The following is a 21,357-nucleotide window of genomic DNA, read 5'->3' as shown; positions in this document are numbered from 1 at the left end:
GGAACAACTGCTCCACTTGGATCAATCCAGTTCATTTTGGCAAGTCATTTCTGTTTTTCTCCAAAATTCCCACTTGAGTGCCTCCCACACAGTGGGAGCTACACAAGAGTGACCTGATCTTCCAACATTCCTTCTGTCCCTTTGAGATTTTTGGTGAATATTTTTAACAGATAAATCACTGGTTAGGCCTCAGCTGGAGTATTGTGTTCAATTCTGGGCACCGCACTTTAGGAAGGATGTCAAGGCCTTAGAGAGGGTTAAGAAGAGATTTACTACAATGGTCCCAGGGATGAGGGACTTCAGTTATGTGGAGAGATTGGAGAAGCTGGGGTTGTTCTCCTTAGAGCAGAGATGGTTAAGATGAGATTTTGATAGAGGTGTTTAAAATCATGAATGGTTTTGATAGAGTAAATAAGAAGAAACTGTTTCCAGTGGCAGAAGGGTCGGTGACCAGAGGACACAGACTTAAGCTGATTGGCAAAAGAACCAGAGGCGCCATGAGGGGAAAAAAATGACGCAGCAAGTTGTTGTGATCAGGAATGCACTGCCTGAGAGGAGGCAGATTCAATCGCAAAAGAAATTGGATAAATACTTGAAAGGAAAAAAATACAGGGCTATGGGGGCAAGAGCAGGGGAGTGGGACTAATTGGATAGCTCTACCAAAGAGCCGGCACAGGCATGTTGGGCCGAATGGCCTCCTTCTGTGCTGTATCATTCTGTGATTTTATTATTCTTTATTGGTCTTTATTCTAGTCTTAATTCTTGGCAGCTCCTCCTTTGAGGAAAGTCAGAGACAAACTTGCGTCCTACCACCCCCGTATGTGAAATATGGTTCAACTCAATGCCTCAACTAAGTCACATCAAGAAAGGCAGCACGCGGTGCAGCTACACCACTGCAACTGGTGTCGGCTCCCTGGCCACCGACAAAAAAGGCTCGACAGGTGGGTGAGTTCATACAACAATCCAGGTTAGCACGGAACACTACACTTATACCAATAACTCACTGAGGATTGAGAAGGAAGTTGCTATAAATCGCAGTCACGACAGATTTCTATTACAACCTATATTATCTTGCACTGTGGTACCAGACTTCCTGACTGCAGTGATATGATGGAGTGCAATCTGAAAATGGCTGAAAGCAGCATTGTGAGCTGAATGGGCCGTGCCTGAAATTAATGTCATCCAGCTCTTTACGGTCCATTGCCGTTAAACAATAGTGCTACGGTCACCACAGGGAACTGGGAGATATTACAGACGCCCTTTAATTTTATTTGCTGAAAGGTTCTACTTTTAAAGAGCAGCAGTTTAATTTATAACCACTCGGACTGGAATCTGATATCATCTTAAAATTAAAATGCTTTCCAACACATCAAAAGGTACATATTCACTGCCAAATGTATATGGAATAATTTTAAAAGAAGCATATTTTTCAATTGCCGAAGTATGCAAGATAAAAAGAGTAGACTGTGAACTCTAAGTTAACCTAACCGGTTCACCACATGGAAAAAGTCTGCATGAAAGTGCTCAAAGAGCTCACCTGGATGAGTTTCTCCAATTGTTGCTTATCCTTCCGAAGTTTAGCTATTGCTTCATCTCTCTGGCTCAATTCGTCCGTAAGTGTCCGCAGCTTCTGTTCCGAACTCTGAGAAGAAACACCGGCATTAGGTTCGGAATGTCCTTCTGACGTCTTGCAGCTTTTCAACACACCAGTCAATCCGGAGCTTCCTTTAAAGTCTAGGTAAACACAGGATGCATAGTGCGAGGTCTGACTGACGAGAAAAGACTGAATAGACTAGGGCTTTTCAGCTTGGAAAGGTGGCGTCTGGGAGGTGATCTTATAGAGAGAGGTATATAAGATTGTTGAACATAGAGAAATTTAACCTGGATTATTACTTTCAATTAAAATTGAATTACTTTCAATTAAATTCGCTGCCAACGGAGGTGGTGGAAGCGGAGACACTCAATGTTTTCAAGGGGAGACTGGATAGACACTTGAGGGAAATAAACTTGCAGGGCTACGGGGATAGAGCGGGGGAATGGGACTGACTCGATTGCTCTGCAGAGAGCCGGCACGGACTCGATGGGCCAACTGGCCTCCTTCTGTGCCGTTATGATTCTATAAAATGTGGGAGCAGAACAAGGAGACACAGGTTCAAAGGTGTGAAAGGTAATTTTAGGACTGATATCAGGAAATTCTTCATCCATCAAAGAATGGTCAACATTTCAAATGGATTACCAAATAGAGTGGCAGAGGCAAAAAATACCTGGGCCTAGAAATTCGGTATAGCCGCGTTTGGGGTGCTAGTCCTGGCGATGCGCAAAGTTTAGCGCCAGGTGCAATTTAGTGCCACCCTAGCGCGATATTGGGTTGCAGCGCCCCTAAAGGTGATTGCGGCGCTAAATCAGGCGCTGCACGCTACTCTTAAGGCGCTAACCCGGCGGCGCAACCCAATTTCACGGCAGCGGGGCGCAGCGAGGGTGCTGTCAATAATCACTTTCCCTGAGACACACTGGCATCGGCCAGCTCTTAAAGGGGCAGGTCAATTGGCATCACCAGACACACTCACTGCCTTGTAGGCCTTCAAAGCGGTGGGAGCCTACCTGTGGCGCACCAGCCTAGCAAGACATGGAAAGGGTGAGGCAGAGGGCGGAACGCCTCACTGATGGAGCATTGGATGCTTTGGTTGGCGCAGTGGAATCAAGGCCAAGGAAGATGGTTGGAATGTGATTTATGTTTTGGACAGTCTCCTGGGTGTGAGAGGCAGTTATGTGTCAGTGTATTAGTTTTGCTTTGTTACCATAGCTTTCTCATGTTTGAAGGAACCACATTTTGTGTAATGAAACACTTTCTTCATTTACAATGGCCATGCCTTCTATTTACATGCATCTTGCCCTTCACAGGCTTGGGGGTATCAGACCGATTCCATTCCTGTTCTTGGAATGGCAGCAAGCATTCCGTGAGAGGGGCCTAGAAGTTACTTCTGATCAGCCTCTGACGCGCAGCCTGAGAAGAGCCGCTCGCGTAGAAGTTCAGGCCAGCAGGCATCTTCTCAGCCACCGACAGAGATGTCCTGCACCTTATCTGAGGCTGCAGATCTGGCTGAAACAGCTGGCACAGCTCAGTCACCACCTCCTTTCTAAATCGCAGCCTTCTGACATGCTGCTCCTCCGGCATGTTCATGTAGGAAAACTGCTGTTGGAAAACCCTGCCAGCGTATGGTCTGCTGTGGCGACGTCTGTTGGCCCTCCTCCGTCTGGCCATGCCCGCCCCCCTCTCCCAGCGTCTCAGTGCCCTTTCCAGATGATTCAGCAGCAGGACGTTCCCCTCCAATGAAGCCCCCATAATAAGTACCCACAGGAAGGTTCCCCGTTGTCAAGGCTCACCAACAGCAAGGTGATGGTCAGAAGGCTGAAGATCATCTGCCTGCGCTGGCTCAGTGGTCAAATGGCTCTCAGTGTGCAGCTCAGCAACTCTTTGTAGCTCTCGAGGAAGTTGTGCTCCAAAAATGGCTGCCGCTTTTCAACCACACCAGTCCCCTTTAAATAACGCTCCTCCAGCCCGAGAGCGACTTGGTAAGGTCCAGGTAAGCTGTCACTATTAGCGCCAGGCGCTACGGAGGGGGGCGCCACTGAATTTCAGGTCCGGGGCACCCAAAAGGTGTTGCACACTCAAATGACGTCATAATCAGCCTGCGCCCATGAGCGGGCGCTAGGATTTAGCGCCGGCGCTAAATGCATGCTCAATATGGGGCGAAGTGCTAGGCGCCTTGCGCCCACCCGGAAATTGGCTAGCGCCCCACTTCTCGGCCTCTTTAGGCGTTAATCGGTGGCGCTAACAACCGAATTTCTCCCCCCTAGAGTCATTTAAAAGAAAGAAAGCCTTGCATTTCTATAGCGCCTTTCATGACCTCAGGATGCCCCAAAACGCTTTACAGCCAATGAAGTACTTTTGAAGTGCAGTCACTGTTGTAATGCAGGAAACACGGCAGCCAATTTGCGCACAGCAAGCTCCCACAAACAATGTGATAATGACCAGGTAATCTGTTTTAGTGATTTTGGTTGAGGGATAAACATTGGCCAGGACATCAGAGAGAACTCCCTTGCTTATGTCAGAATAGTGTCATGGGATTTTTTACATCCAGCGGAGAGGCTAGACGGGGCCTCGGCTTAACGTCTTATCTGAAAGACGGTACCTCTAACAGTGCAGCACTCCCTCAGTACTGCACTGGAGTGTCAGCTTGGATTGTGTGTTTAGGTCTGTGGAGTGGGGCTTGAAACTTTGGATGTGAATCTTTGGGATTCTCTGCCCCAGAGGGCTGTGAATGCCGAGTCTTTGAGTATATTCAAGGCTGAGAGAGATAGATTTTTGGACTCTAAGGGAAATCAAGGGATACGGAGATCGGGCGGGAAAGTGGAGTTGAGGTCGATGATCAGCCATGATCTTATTGAATGGCGGAGCAGGCTCAAGGGGCCGTATGGCCTACTCCTGCTCTTATTTCTTATGTTCTTAAACCACAACCTTCTGACTCAGAGGCGAGAATGCAACCACTGAGCCACAGCTGACACTTATGAAACAATTTAACACCACAATACAGTTGGGGGTGGCGGGGGGGAGGTGGTGTTAGGATCTCTCTGGATGGATGAATTAAGATGGGCCGAATGGCCTTTATCATGTGTATAATGATTTGTGATTGTGTGAAATACGAATCTCCCTAAATTCAACTTTGTGACACACTTTGCAGCACAATTTCCACTGAATATTATCAGCTTACCCAGAACGTATATTCAAACATCAGGAAGAATTTCCTGTTGGGCTATTTTAACCAAGTCTCTTTTTAGGTCCCCCATCACACCATACATCAGGAATCTGCCAAAAGGCATCAGTTCAATTGTCAGGCTTTGCCTCATTAGTTTCTATTACTTTTTCACTTGTAGGAGTTACAAGTAAAGGGATAAATGGTTAAATGTGACCATTACAATTGTGGGGGCGGGGGAAAAACAAGGATCAGCATTCATAATAGAAAGAACTGTCTTTCTACTTCTATCCAATTCCTCATCACATATATGGGTAAATTCCCAGAGAAGAACCGCACACAAAAGCAGTGCAGATTAAAAAATTCAGCACTACACTTGTGGGACCTTTTAGGCTAATTGCCCTCTCCTCAGGTGCCTGTCCCGGCTGGGAGCACGGGAACGCTGCATTCACCGTAGAGCGACGGTATTGCGAATTGTTCTTGCAAACTTGCAGTGACTAAACTACAACCATTAATCCTTCAGTGCGGACACCATCGCAATCCACAACATGGAACCCTCTGAGGGACTGCTAACCAAAACAACTGGCCCAAAACTGAAAAAAAACACCCATGAAGTTCACAGTGCAGTTAACTAAAACTAATAGGTAGCCTGGAGCCTTGTGAAACTTAGAACTGTGAAACAAGGGGTCCATTTAGATTCCCATCTCCAGTTTCCAGGAATGTAACATTGGATCAAGGCAATGATAAAGATCCCATGGCACAATTTTGAAAAGGAATGGGAGATTTCTCCCCGTGTCCTGGCCAATGTTCATCCTGCAACCAATACCATCAGTAACAGATTCGTCATACATCTAATTGTTGTTTATGTGATATTGCTGTGTGCAAATTGGCTGCCCTGTTCCCCATCATAACAACAGTGACAGCGCTTCAAAAAAGAATTCATTGGCAGTGAAGCATTTTGGAATGGCCTGAAGAAATGAAAGGCGCCTTTCAATGCAAGTTCTTTATTTACTAAATATCCTAGTGAAGTTTAATGGCAGGGCATCAATACTGCACTGATCATTACTGCCATTATACTGTATTAACAGACTTCCGTTAACTTGAAATCCTTCTTTGATGCAAAGTTGGAATGTCAACCGTTCAATGCAGACATCAAATGCAAGAGTGTTCAGGACCCATTCCCAGCTATAATTGCTTACTGAGGTTCATAAAATAATCTGAACCTACCAATCAAATCCGTGCTTTTTTACCTTAACGCTTTTGCTTCAATTTCCCATCTGATTTTTCATTTTTGTCCTACCGACCTACACAGCTGTCCTGGATTCTTTAATCCATTCCCAGACTTTGCCTGCAGGCATAATTATTCACTATTTATATTCCTGTCAATTGTGAGTGGCCAATTTATCATCTGCTTCACCCTGTGCCAGAAGCTTGGATCATTCACTCATCAAGCACCGTCTCTGGGGAGCTGCCGTTTCTGTCATTTTGCACCGTTCATCGTTGCCCCTTTTTGATCTGAATTGTCGTGAGGATTCTTACTTGGCTTCCGCAAAGAGCACAATTTCTTTAACAGTTGGTTACTCCCAAGCACGTCCTTGGTTCCTTCTGTATCAAGACAGGCCATAACTGACAAAGCGAAGGACTGCCAGCTCAGCTGTACATCACATTAGTGCCAGTAACTCTGTGCGCGTCTGGCCATACCGGTGATCCCAATGGAAATATGTTGCCTTAAGTCAGATTTCATTGGGAATTCTGACAGTCAAATGGTTAACATGCTGTGCAATGAAATACATGTTCAAATACTTACCTAAATGGACAGCGTGATACTACAACAGTGCAAGCTTATAAAATTTTCACCTGGTGATAAATTGCTTTCAGAGATTGCCGATCAAGATTTTTTTTTTTTTTAGCTGCATGACTTATTAAAAAAAAAATTACATTTAACTAAGAACCTTTTAAAACTTGGCACAGCAGTCTGAGGGGTTGCCAAGACATGGGAGTGATCACTTCAAATCACTGCAATGAAACTGTGAATGTTGGATTTAGTTATTCTGTGCAAGGTTCCCAGTACTGCAGTTGCTCCATGGGTCAAAGTCTTAAAATGACTTTGGATCGTGGAGAAATCACAAGCAGACATGTAAAATGTAACGAGAATTTTAATATCTGTGAACACTATTTTAACACAGTGTGTTGATTTTATGATAAGGGTCACTGGCAAGGCTTGGAAGCTAAGCAGAGCCAGGCCTGGTTAGTACCTGGAGGGGTGACCATCAGGGAAGACCAGGTGCAGAAGGTCACGGAAGGAGCCCCGAGGAGGGGCGGTTGGTGAGAAGGTCACGGAAGGAGCCACGGGAGGAGCGGCTGGTGAGTAGGCCCGGGCGGTGGGCTGAAGATTGTCGGACAGGAGGAATGGTGGAAATGGAATGGCGGCGCGCACTGACGCAGCGGCTTTGCTTCTCCCAGTCATGGGAGCTTGCAAGATCACATTTCGTTGTTCATGTACTTGTGCAATGACAATAAAGTTGAATTATTATTATTATTATATTTTTCACCCGTTCCTTTATTTAGGAAAATGCCGCTGGCAGAAAGAAAGACTTACATTTATATAGTGCCTTTCACGATTTAAGGACGTCCCAAAGCGCTTTACAGCCAATGAGGTACTTTCTGAAGTGCAGTCACTGTTGTAATGCAGGAAAGGCGGCAGCCAATTTGCACACAGCAAGGTGCCACAAACAGCAATGAGATAATGACCAGATAATCTGTTGTGAGTGGTAAATGTTGGCCAGGACACCGGGAAGAACTCCCCTGATCGTCTCGGAATAGTGCCATGGTGTCTTTTGCGTCTACCTGAGAGGGCAGGCGGGACCTCGGTTTAACGTCTCATCCTAAAGACGACACTTCCGACAGTGCAGCACTCCCTCGGCACTGCACTGATGAGTCAGCCTAAATTTAGTGCACAAGTCCCTGGAGCGGGACTTGAACCCACAACCATCTGACTCAGAGGCGAGAGTGCTGCCACTGAGCCATGGATGACACCACACAGCAAGACAGCAGCCAATCAATTCCCAGGGTTCCGCTAATGCTGAGGTGCCCAGACTATGGCATCCTTTTTCTATTGTTTGGACCCTGCGAGGCAGGAACTTTAACTGTCCTGTTTAGGAGACAGCTCTGTAGATACCTGTATCTGTATCTGCATGGAGCTCTCTCCCAACAGTTAGAAATGTAAATATTTAGAGTGTGGCGACGGGAGACTCTTTACTCTCTAACCATTTAAATTGATGTAAAGTGCATTCAAAAAGTGTCCAGGAGATCCAATGGACACCATGAGCACCTTGTAAAGCTGGTTTGGCACAGCACTGAATTTTAATTCCATGCAGTGTGAGACCATCATCTCCATGAAATGTCACTCGGGGTCAACACTGACCCTGGATTTACATTGCACGTTTAGCACCAGTGGAAAGTGGAAATCATTTCTACTCCAATGCTAAACTAGCAGTGAAAATGTACCTTGAGTTACAAGGAAAGAGCACACTTTGCGTGCATTACAAAGAAGGAGCACAGTTTCTAGTACATTACAGAGAGGATTGCATCTAATAGAATGATTGAAACTCATAATACTAAATACTGGCATAACTTATTTAGATTTATATGCCCTATTGAATTAAATTCTTTGGTTCACTTATGAGACTTTGATAGCCAGCACATCTGCCCTCTCTTGTATTTTCACCGCCTCCAGTGTCCCACATGAACCTATCCTGCAGCCTCTCTTGTTCCTTACGCATGGGCTGCCACATGGCAACACAATCTACAGACATGGGATCAGCTTCAACATGCATTCCAATGACATCAAGCTGCTACCTCTCCACCACATCTCTCAACTCCTCAACTCCTTCCATACTGTCAGTGTTTCTCCAACATCCAGTCTTGGCTCAGTCATACTTTCCTCCAGCTCAACATAGGGAAGGCCTCAGCCATCATCTTTGGCCCCCTGCCACTACCTCCACTCCACTCAGACTGAGCCAGGCTGTTCGCAATCTTGGAGTCTAGGTTTGACCCTGAGCTGAGCTGCAGAGATCTCATTCATAACATCTCTACCACTGCTTATTTCCACCCCTACAACATTGCCCACCTCAGCTCCTATCTCAGCCCCACTGCCACTGAACTCCTGATACAGAAAACTTTCAATTAACCGGCCACTAAATAACCGGAAATGTCGGTTAACCGGCAAAATTCAGGAGTTGGTTCAGGTAACTTTTTTTACTTTTAGTTACTTTCTTTACTCATTTCTGGCTGTGCAAGCGTCTAACTGAAGCTGTTGCTAAGCTACAGAGACGCTTGCAAGCTGTGCTGATTGTTTTGAAGCTGTTGCTAAGCAACAGGGTTTGTTGCTAGATACGGAGCTCAGAAGCTCCGTATGTTTTAACTATAGCGTTCGGTTATCCAGAATTGTTGATGAACCGGCAACACGTCGGTCCCGTCCGTGCCGGATACCAGAAAGTTCCCTGTACATACCTTTGTCACCTCCATATTTGACAACTCCAATTCTCTGCTTGCTGGCCTCCCATTCCACACGCTTCATCCTCCATGAACTCCAACTTGTCTAGACCTTTGTTGCACACATCCTATCCCGCACAAAGTCCCACTCACCATCACTCCTGTCCTGGGTGAACTACCTTGGCTCCTTGTCCCTCAACGCTTTAATCCTCATTCTTGTCCTTATCTTTCAAACCCTCCATGGCCTTGCCCCTGCCCACCCCGCCTCATCTCTACAATCTCCTCCAGTGATACATTTTGCCAGCCCCACATTCTGCCTCAAACATACCTTTAATTCTGGTCTTCTGTGAATTCCCCCTTCCCTTTCCCCCTTCCATTGGCAGCACAACCTCTAGAGTTTAGTGTCCTACTTTCTGGAGTTCCTTCCCTAACCTTTTCCATTTCTGTCTCCTGAAAACACATCTCCTTCACCAAGTTATCAGTCACCCCTTGTAATCTCTGCTGACTTGGCCCAGCATCCATTTTCCTTCTGTCAATCAGTGAGGATTCTTGGGGCCGTGTTAAAGATTCAACATAAATGTGAATTGCTGTAACTGTTAAAATGCCAGAATCCCAGATTTACAGTAAGAATTCTGACTATCATCTGCTTCCCTTCCCTTTATTTATATTACACCTTTTTCTGATGGTAATCGTTACTTCTGCCAGATCATATTTAGATTGCTGCTTCAAACCCATCTCTTCTCCTGTCCTATTACTAAGTAATCTGCAATAACCACAATCTGTGTTTTCTTTATGTTGGCTGAACCCAGGAGAAGTTCAAATTTAGCTGATGGTCCAAATCAGTGACATAATTACTGCCAGAAAAGATAAATGGTCTGTTAAATGTTATTCCCATCTGTAATAATGATTTATTGCTCCGACAATTCATCTCGAAGAGTATGTTTGTGTGGAAGGATAAGTACCTGTTCATTCTGGTGCAGTCTGTTATCCTTTATATACAGATGTAAAAAGCACAAGGGCAGCTTGAATAATTACCAAAGTTTCCTTTAATCTTATGAAATCTAGTCCCTATGTTGCAATAAATACTTAGTTACTGTATCAAATAAACTGCATACAAATACCAGGTTGAGAGCGATGGTTCAAAGACATGTACATCTTTAAATAACGTCCAAACTTTGTAATTTGGTGTATCGGGGCCTTTTAAAAACAATGAAACTGGGGTACGAGGCACAAGGATGGGTTAGAATGTAACTGGGGTACTGGGAGTCACATTGGGTGAGAATGTAACTGGGATACAGGGTGTCCCAGTCCCAGTAACATTCTAACCCATCGTCATTCCCAGTACCCCAGTTAGCACTAAATTGGCACTGTCATTTCAAGAGTCGTTAAGAATGATGGCCCGTATTTTCCGATCCCTACGGGTGTGTACGAGCTGTGTACTCAATCCTCTTGACAGATCGGACACCTGCCCTGGAGAAGGGTCTCTGCGGGGGGGAGAGTTCCGCTTTCTGCACAACCTCCACCCGCAGAAATCACTTAAAAATCTTACGCCTGGTAAAAGCAGGTGTAAGGCCTGCCTTTACCAACATAAGAATTTTAAAAAGTTTTTAAAAAATGTTTTTCCCACTCATTTATAATTTTAATACTTTAAAAAAGGTAAGTTTATTTTTAGCCCTGTGAAAAACATTATTTTTTTCAAAAAATATTTTTGTTTAAAATATTTAATTTAGTGTAATTTTAACTCATTTAAAAATGTGATTTTTTTTCAAATGTATTTAATGTTTTGATGTCTTTTTTCAGTGCTCCCCATTTATATATTTGACAGGCCTAACTGTCAAAAGTATGAAGGGAGATTCCCTTCGCCCATTGGCTCCCCATGGCCCACGTGATCCCAGGGACGCTTGTGAACCGCCTGCGCCCCTGGGATACGTGGGCCTCTGCACATTTCGACTGTGGAGAGGCCCAGGATCGGAAAAGGCCGCACCTCGGGAGCCCTCAGGTAAGGGCGTAGATTTTTTCCCCGATAAGAGGCCTCCGCACGCAGGAAGTCTCCTATTGGAAATCTCGGGCCAATGTGTATGTAAAATTGTAATGTCACACTGTTGCAATAAGGAGCGCTCTACTGTAGCTGGGTTAAGATACATGGTGCAAAGTAGAGACAGCTTTACCCTGCATTTAAGGCTCGATATAACTTACGTAGGGGAGACTGATGCTGGTGCTGAAAGAAGGCTGTTCAGCTCCCTCATGCTGGAAGTAAAATTAATTTGTATTCAGTGCTCCAAACAAACTGAATCCTTGCATAATCAAGCCATGGCATCTACACAGTCCTTATTATCCCACCAGTTTTTGGCATTTTAATATTAAGCTTTAGAGCAGCAGAAACTCTCGATTAACCATAAGAATTTATGCCAATTACTATATAATGGACTCAACTGAAATTAACTAAAAGGGACGATTACTGCCAATTATTGTGGAGTTGCCACAGTTGAAATTGACCAAAGCTGACTCATGCTACTGAACTTTAAGGTGACGCAGCAGGAGGTGGATTTGCTTTTGGTTGCATGACTGGTAAGAATGCGCTCAGCAGCATGTTATTCTAAGACTTTAATCAGAAAATCTCTTTCAGCGAGAAATTTGACTGGACAATCGTAATGTTGCTTTGGTAACACGGAGATAAATGATCAATTAAGCTGCTTTGGTGCTGTTGGTTGCAGGATGAATGTTGACCAGGACACCAGGAGCACTTCCCTGCTCTTCTTCAAATAATGCCGTGGAATTTTTTGTCGCCAACCTGAGAGAACAGATCGGGTTTCAGTTTAACCTCCCATCCAAAAGACAGCACCTCAGGCATTGCAGCACTCCCTCAATACTGCACTGAAGTGTCATTCTGGATTATATGCTCAAATCTCTGGAGTGGGGCTTGAACCCAGAACCTGCTGACTCAGAGGCGAGAGCGCTATTACCGAGCCAAAAAAGTACACAAGAAAGCATGCGGGAGGAGAAGCAGTTTTACCTCATCAAACACACTGGGCTAGAAATTCATCTCGAGTGGCAGCTCAAGACTCGTATTGGCCACCTGTTAGATGCACTGCCCGATATTCAGTTCAACTGAAGTCAATAGAGCAACAATATGCCAACATGTCAATATGATCTTGCATCCTGTTAGGAACATTATCTGTAAAATGTAGCCAATGTCCTGACCAGCACAGGAGCCATAATGAGTCTGATTCTAACCCAGCCCGCCCGGCGCGAACGGGTGGTTAAAATGGCAGTCGGAAGAATCGCGGTGCGTTGCTCAAACGGGCTCACGCCTGCTGCCATTTTAACTGCCGAGGTTCCAGCAGTGCGGTCACAGGCGGGCATTGAAATGCCATAATCGGCACTGCAACGCATTTTTGGCTTCAATTCGCAGGGAGACCCGCACAGCGCCAAAGCTGCCAGTGAAACCTAGCGCGAAGCAGCAGTGTGGCCAGAAGAGGCCGAGGCAAGTTACATGCTTTTATTAATTGGAAGGACTCCTTGGGAGCCAGGAGGTGTAGGCGGGCTCCTCTGGCTCCACAAGAAATCCATGGACCTTCTCCCCTACCACGACCTTTCCCCTCCCTCCCAAGACTGGCATGGGCTCTGCAACCACCCCACCCCCCCCCCCGGGACTTACCTTATGCCAGGCACCGTTCCCTTGGATCCCCAGCGGTGTCAGGCTCCCCCCTGCCGGACTTGCGGTCATTCCTGCTGGCTTCGAATGGGAGACAGATCTTTAATAGCAAAGTGAAGCCCGGGAGTTACAGGAAACTTTCTGGTATCCGGCACTGACGGGACCGAGCTGGTGCCGGTCGATCAACACTGCCGGAAAAACGAGCGTTAATGTTAAAACATACGGAGCTTCTGAGCTCCGCCTGAAGCAACAAACCCTGTTGCTTAGCAACAGCTTCAAAACAGTCGGCGCAGCTTGCAAGCATCTCTGTAGCTAATCAACAGCTTCAGCTAGACGCTTGCAGAGCCAGGACTGGAGAAAAAAAGCAACGAAAAGTAAAAAAACTTATCTGAACCGACTCCTGAATTTTGCCGGTGGATAGAGCATTCCGGATATTTAACCTCCGGTTAAACGAAAGTTTCCTGTAAAATAGCCCAGTCCTCACGTTGAACCACCCCAGGGTAAAAACTGGGCCTACCTTTCATGGAATGTTTGATCATTTGTACTTTTACCCAATGCAACCTTAATTATCCAGTATTCATCCAGTTCTAATTCAAATTGCCTCTAAGAAACTTGCTTCTTCTTCCATGCAATTCTTAAGTGTCTGTAAAACCCAAATGCTTCAAATAATGAAATACTGCTCCTATATGTGGAGATTCTCCTACCACCTCTCACACACTCCTGGACTGGATAATAGGAAGAGCTCGTCATCTGAAAGCTGGTTCTGCTCCTACCTCAAGTTTCTTACCGCTCTGTCTCCACTGTAACTCATCTTATTCTTCTTCACTTTACTAATACTATTATGGTCACTGGAGCTCTGAAATTTGCTCCCCCAGCATCTGATTCTTGGATGGACTTAAAATGACAAACAAAAAGTAAAATAATAAAGATGCGTAGTCATATAAATGTGATTGACAGCTTGGTCTGGATGGATCAACAATGAAATAAACACCATAAATTCATTCTGTATTCAGCACACATTCATCATCCAAACTATTTTTTTTTAGTCAAAATGAATATTTATGCATGTTAAAGCCAGCAGGCTGTCGTCATCGGTGAACTCTGTCAGAGGTACATTTTAGCCCTCTCAGCACAGAGCTTTGTGCAATGGGAGCTCACACTGGGATCATTTTCCACCAATTCAGTTGGAATGGACAGAAAATTTTGGTGCTGACCTTTGCATCCAAATTCCTGATACGTGCACCCATCGCATGAAACTCTGCACCTGGAGACGAAACCGTAAAGTTTACCACCTCGCTCCTCGTGCAAGTCATTAAGTCGCAGGTGGACGTCTCAATTTTACTGAGCGGTTCCCCAGTGTACACCACTTCACACAGGTATTAGTTGATGAAATCAAGATCCAATTCACGACTACCAAGAGAATGCAGCTGCTCCTTCTAGCCAAAGGTCGGCTCAAGAGCGAAGGGGCTGGAAATTGCTCAATGTTGGCCAAGCTGGGCGCAGGTAACAATCCCTACATCGAGACAGGTAGGCCTGAGGCCCACCCAATATTGGGCATCGGGCTTCATTTCCATGAGGCCCGCAGGCTGAAGGTGCCTACTGGGCATCCCCAGGCAGCTCGCCGGCGAAGGCGATTTGAATTTCGGGCCACTGTGTCGCCCGACAGGTGGGCCTTGGAAGAGGGAGGGCAAGAGATTGGCAGGTGGGTGGGGGTGACAGCGATCCGGATTTGCGGGGGGGGAGGGAAGAGACAGGGGAAGAGGCAGCGATCAGGAGAGCGAGGGAAGCGATTGGGGCTGGGTGGGGTGAGGGGGCGAATGATGGCCAGCTGTATGCCAGGGGTTTAATGTGGAACCTGTGGGTACTCCTGCACCTCCCGGCTCCATATTCAGGTAAGTATTTTTTATAACAAACAGTCCCCAGCTGCGGCCTTCTACCGCTGGCTCTCCCGCCTGGCAGCCAGTCAGTCTGGCCTGGCTGCCGGGTGGGAAACGAAGTAAAAATAAATGATACTGTAATAAGGTCCGGTCGTTAAATTCGGGAAGACCTACATCTTCCCGGGATTCCCCCCCCCCCCACTGCCCCCAACAAACACGCTCCCCCGATCACACCCCACCTCTCAATATCAGTGTCAGTATCACGTTTCAGTGTCAGTATCAATATGCTTCAGCCCCAGTCACAGGCGAGCAACATCCGATTTCACCAGTTTGCTACTTTTTCCGTTTCCCACACCAGCCATTCTACGAGCAGAGTGAGATCACCAATTTAACGGTCACTGGAAAGTGAATCGAGATTTTATTTTTAACAGAGGGATTGTCACAGTTAGTCCACTTTCTAAAAAAAAATCGAAGAGTTACAATGTTGCTGCAATTTGGTGTTTTTTCCCCTCAATTTCCTGTTGCAATGTTGTCATCAGAGAAGCTGGCTCGGAGGGACTACTGACCAGAACAGCGAATCAAATGTATTAAGAACAAACAATTCCTACATTACAACAGTGACTATACTTCAGAAGTACTTCATTGGTTGTGAAGCGCTTTGGGACATCCTGAGGTTCATGAAAGGCGCTATAGAAATGAAGGTCTCTCTTCTTTTCTTACAGAGATACTGCCAGTGCGCTTCGGTTATAGGGTGATTGTTTCGGGAGAGGGCGGGGGGCTGAATTTTTCTGCTGGGTATAACAAAGAATGTCGGTATTGAGAAATGTTAATTTTTAAAAAATAATTTCTCACTCAGTGGCAGCATCAACCACTACCAAGTCAGATACTGCATGGGATGGGCACAGAGTAAAGCTCCCACTCTGCTGCCCGAGCGGCATCTTTTTAACTCCCAACTTTAAAAGAAGACCCCCTTGCTTCATCAGTCCCTCAATCTTCTCTTCCCTCTACCAACATTCCTTGTGATCTCTCTGGCCGTGACAGTCTATTTGATAGCAAGTCATGGACAGTTTGTGTTGTGGTCACCAGGAAGTGGGTTTGGGTTGTGGTCACCAGGAAGTGGGTTAAGAATGCGTAGGACCTTGTAAAATTAGTCGAGTGTAACCTTTCAGATATCACTCTGTGCTGGAATTACACCGAGCTTCAAGGGCTGGCAAGGCTGTCGACAAGCTGACTGCACAGCCCAATCCCTGAAGAACATATTCGTTTTAACAAAGGGCATTATTAACATTATTAGTGATGTAAGAAAACTACTAGGCACTTGGTCTGAATATTAAACAAGGCTTTAATCAACTGTTTTTCAACATGGAGATCTAGTTGTGTCCTTCACTAGCTCCTGTTAAAGAATGTCCTGAGCAAGCTGGGCCCATGCCCAAGTATTTATACTCTCCCGGGACAGCGCCACCAGCAGGCCGCCCAGTATTATTTCATAAGTCATTTCCACATGAATGACAAGATTCATGTCAATTAGTACCTTTATATTACACAGAACCACCCCGACTAGTATTACGAGTTAGCTGCGACCCTCTGGAATCTGCCCCCCGGCTCTGTATTCAAGGTTGCCAACCCTCTCCAGGAATTAAAGATTCATCTCCTGGACACTGTTCCAAGCAACGTGGCAGAGAAATCACAGAGGCGTTAAAAATAATTGTGGGTTTTTATTCATTTTCTTTGAACACTTCCATTTATTTGTTATATAAAAATACTGGAAATGGGGGGGAAAGAAAGGCTGTTTGATTGGGCGGGGTGGTTGGAGGTGCGAGGTCATGTGATGAAGCCTCCAGGAATATGTCCAGCCCGAGTTGGCGACCCTCTCTATGCTGTAGGGCGAATTCCACAACACCCGGTGTCCATAAACAAACAACCGCACACCCACGGTCATGGCTTCCTTTCTCTGGCCCTGGACGTTTCCCATCAGCTGGGGAAGGGCCTCGCCGCCCTTCTACGCCCAGCCCCACCCGCGCAGTGCTGGCAGCAGCGGCTCACATCCCTGGTGCCAGCCGTGAGCTCTCTGGAGGTGGCAACTCAGCAGAAACCAACCTCACCAACCATTACAGCAGTGCCCCCAAAACTGGCACCATCGGCAGCACTGCAATGCAATGTGTGGCACACACACACACCCCACTTGTTTTAGTTGGGTAGGACTCAGCGACCTTCACTGTTACAATAACTGCTATTTTAAGGGAGTGCAACTAAAGGTAGCTCAGAGTTCTGAAAGAGCCTACGATGGATTGCTTGCCGATACAGGTCAACCTTTCAGCTTCAAACTATGCGACAGTAACCACAAAACACCGCCGTGATGTTTTCAATAAGCAAAGCTAATTCAAACCAGCAGCGAAAAGGAACAATGTATCTGCAAAAAGAAACCTCGCTCCTTTCATGTCCACCTCGTACAAAGTTTCTAAACAGTAATTCACCCCCACCATGGTCGAGGCAGAGAGCCAGCCAGATGGAAACTCAAATTTCATTAGTTTTCAATCTGCTTCCTGTGAGGATTCAAACTGGGACCCCAGAAACGAAAGACAGGGGTCTATGCCTGCCAATCCATATTATGTATGCACACAAACCCCCTTCGGGTTTCCCATTAACTGTCTGAGGACTGAGTTGGCTTTCTGAGCCAATATAAAGATATAACCGGTTTAGTCAGTGGTTATAATTGAGTAAATGTTCTGTGGTTCTGCATAGTTTGTTTTGAAGTTTGAGATATATAATATACAAACACACAAACATACATACAGATACACACACACCAGAGGTCAGAAGACATTTTGGCAGCTGTGTGAAATTTGAAAGCTGTTGACACCAATTAGTGCTCAAAGAAACAAGTAGTAATTTTGCATTCTATACAAATGTTGGGAAGAAACTCAAATAAGTTCTCATTTAAGTTGATATTCGTTTCTCTTATTTCAGTTGCATCGGTCTTTAATGCTACTGAATTTTAACCCCGATCCAATCTGTGATCGAAGTACGCAGAAGAAGCCTACTGAAGAATGGATCCTGAGCCTCATCTGGTACTTTTGTTTTGACCTCTTGAGGAATCAAAGTTTGTGCTTTTGAAGATTTTGCTGATGAAACACTTTTCCAACAGGCACCGTACCAGCTAGCACAGCGGGTTACGACAGTGACCTTTCACCTCTGGCACCTCAGTTTATAACCAGCCTAGGCTGGCGGAACATGAGTCTCCCTCTCTCTGCTGGCATGAGCTTGGGCCGTCTCAATCCAGTTCCGAGTGGGCACAGGCTGTTAGCATAAAACGGCCTCTAATTTGGGACTGTCACTCAGAAGGACTGCCAGATGGATGTTGTGCAAAAATGCCGCATTCTTTTGAGGCCAATGTAAATTGTTGGACCGCGGTAGAGGAAGCTTTACTCGGCATCTAACCACGCTATTTTTGACTTGGGAGTGCTTAATTCTGGGTGTCCAAAATAAAAGCTGCTCTATTTCCCCAGAACTAACATCCGTCACTTAATGCAGACAAAATTTGTCAACTGAAGAAAAACATTACTGACACTAACACTAGGCAGGGCTGAGTTCGGTCTCCCTTTGGAGACATTAAACTTCAGGTTAACCATCTCGATTCCGCACGTTAGTGAAGCAGGGAAACTGCTCTGCAAAACGCAACACTAGTAAAATCACAGTTACTGCATTCCAGAACATTCGAAGTATAAATTATTCAGAAGAGGTCGCTTGACGGCACAGTGAGTTTGTCGAGTGACGGGCAGACGATGCATCGGTTTAACGTCTCATCCAAAAGACTGCGCCTCCGACGGTGCAGCACGCCCTCAGGGCTGCACTGTGCCCATGGTGAGCAAACCTTGGCATTATGGAGTTATTGTGGTGCTAACTTTTGACGCTGCTCAGTTGGATCAAGCGATGTATTGAAAAAGGGAGTACTGCCGGGACAGTAGACTGGTGGAGCGGATTACCCCGCCCGTTATAGAACCCGCCTGATTGTCATTTCCGTTGAAATCAATGGAGAAGGGAATCGGGCGGGCAACCCATTCCGCCAGTTTTTGGCCCACGTGATGAAGGTGTAACTTATCCCCACCCCCCTGCATCCTTCAGGAACTCTCCAGGGCATCAGTTTTCGCAGAGAAGGTGTAGTGTGTGTTGAGCTAGAGCCTGGTCTCCAATCATCTTGGATCCCCTTGCCACTGGACCAAGACCTTGCTCTGTCAAGCCCGTGTGGTAGCTGGTGTGCAACGGCCACCCCACGTTAAAAGAATTCACGCACAGGCATCTTCCACCCTTTAAAGTGAAGTTCGGGATCTGGAACGTCAGGACCCTCATGGACAACCCCAACAGTGACAGAGACTGTAGATCGTCCCGCATTGGACTCATCAGTCACCTGAGAACTCATTTTTAGTGTGGAAGCAAGTCATCCTCGGTTCCGAGGGACTGCCTAAGAAGAAGAAGGAGGAAGGTCCAAGGTTCAATCCCTGGTCGCTGATCTCATTCATTCAGGCTGCTACGATTATCCTCAGTACCCCTGGATTAGGATGGGGGAAGAGCAGCCAGGGTCCCTGCTTTGCATTACTCTGCTGGAAATGCGTTTATTGGGGAAGGACGGGACTCAGGCTTGGTTTTACGGTTCCCACAGTCAAATAGCCTGCAACACTCACATATGATGATGAGTGCTGGGATGAGCTGTACCCCAGCCCAGTAAGAGGTTGACATCTTCAAGAGGGGAGATGAGCAGGGAAAAAATATAACAGAACACAATCGATCACCGGGAGTGTCCCAGTCACGCGTACAGGACAGAACAATAGTGGACAGATATGTACACAATCAGGCTGAGAGTAACATCAGATGCTGAGGAACAGCGTGATGATTCTGAATATCTAATAAACGTGTCCAAGTTTTAATGGAAATAGATCAACTTTTTCATATTATCTGTTCACCACCCACAAATATATAACTATCCAATAGAAGAATGATTTGAATATCATAAATTATTATATAAACATTTACATCAATAACAAACATTATAAAGTATGTAAAAATGAATAAATCAAATGGATAAAATGATTATCTAAATACCCCATGAATTATTATTCCAAACAGTGTCAGCTGTGGCGCAGTGGCTAGCACTCTCGCCTCAGGGTCAGAAGGCTGTGGGTTCAAATCCAGGTCCAGAGACTTGAGCACATATTCTAGGCACGCACTTCAGTTCAGCACTGAGGGAGAGCTGCACTGTCAGAGGTGCCGTCTTTAAGATGAGACGTTAAACCAAAGCTCCATCTGCCCTCTCAGGTGGACGTAAAAGATCCCATGACACTATTTTGAAGAAGAGCAAGAAAGTTCTCCCGGTGTCTTGGCCAATATTTATCTCTCAATCAACATCACTGAAACAGATTATTTTGTCATTATCACATTGCTGTTTGTGGGACCTTGCTGTGCGCAAATAGCCTGCCGCATTTCCTACATTACAACAGTGACTCCACTTCAAAAGTACTTCATTGGCTGCAAAACGCTTTGTGACGTCCTCAGGTTGTAAAAGGTGCTATATAAATGCATGTTCTTTCTTTCTTTTTCTTTCACAAAGGGTCATGTGAATACCCAAAATATGAATACAAATATCATAAAGATATCATCAAGGAAAGAGCGAGCAGAAGTGTGCAGGTACCAGAGGGCAGGGCAGATGCCAGGCACGAGCCCGGGGAAGCAAGCAGAGGCTGGGCATGTGCTCAGGGACTAGAGAAGATGGTGAGCCCTAGAGAGTGGGAAGGCAGACTGCTGAGGCCAAGGGAGAACAGGGAGGCTGGAGGTATTGATAGCACGCAGGAAAGCAGCAAGAAGGCATTGACCCCAGCGGCAGATTGTCAGCATTAGGTTTGTGGGGTGAAGGGAGGTACCAGTGCCCAGGACCTGGGAGCACTCCGGGAACAGTAGATTCTGGCCTGGGGGGCATTATATTGGCCCGGTATTAAACACATAAAAGGGCAAATGTCAGCCCTCCGTGTATGTGCGTGAAGAAAGAGTTCTCAATGTGCATGCACTTCCTTACATTTCTTAAGTTGAGCCTTTAACGGGCAGGTAAAGTGTCAGGAAAGGTGTACTTAACTCATGAAGATACATACAGTATTATTAATAAAGAATTTGAGGAGGGCTTTGAATAAAAACTGCTCCCACTGGATTTCCTTTCCCTTTATAGGCATGGAAGAATCGTTTTCAGTCTCCAACCCGGGGAAAGAAATTAATAGTGACCAAAAGAGAGAGATTAACAACCGTTTATTCGAAAATAAACTGATTTTCCTTAAGTTTATTAAACATGATGTAACCTTGTTTTGACCCAGATGTTCTGAAGTAAAGTCTGATTATTTATGAACTTGATGCAGTCAAAAAGTAGATTAAATTAGATAAGGGTCACAGAGGTCCACAAACTGGATGGCAACATTACATGAGGAGCCAGCCTACAACTATATCGCCTAGAATCATAGAAATTCACGGCACAGGAGGCAGCCATTTGGCCCATCGTGTCTGTGCTGGGAAACACAGCGCCAGTGGAGCAGGATCAATA

The 21,357-nt window shown here is 45.8% G+C and overlaps 1 protein-coding gene across 7 annotated transcripts in view; it reads right to left on the bottom strand.

Annotated features, from left to right (window-relative positions):
* LOC147102664 (putative uncharacterized protein MYH16) overlaps positions 1 to 21,357 on the bottom strand; it is a 589,631-nt gene that overhangs the window by 435,430 nt on the left and 132,844 nt on the right. For 6 of the 7 annotated variants that reach the window (XM_085963368.1, XM_085963373.1, XM_085963369.1 and 3 more), the window contains one exon: positions 1,538 to 1,642. The exons of the other annotated variant lie outside the window; for it this stretch is intronic. In XM_085963368.1, the coding sequence (XP_085819494.1) occupies positions 1,538 to 1,642 (105 nt within the window). The remainder of the gene's footprint in view (positions 1 to 1,537; positions 1,643 to 21,357) is intronic. 7 annotated transcript variants of the gene reach the window in all.

The sequence above is a fragment of the Somniosus microcephalus genome, chromosome 21 (genome assembly GCF_052327205.1).
Source record: "Somniosus microcephalus isolate GS21.2 chromosome 21, FLI_Smic_1.0, whole genome shotgun sequence".
Classification (NCBI taxonomy): Eukaryota; Metazoa; Chordata; class Chondrichthyes; order Squaliformes; family Somniosidae; genus Somniosus; species Somniosus microcephalus.
The sequence above is the reverse complement of the archived record's forward strand: the minus strand, read 5'-3'. Positions and strand labels throughout refer to the sequence as shown.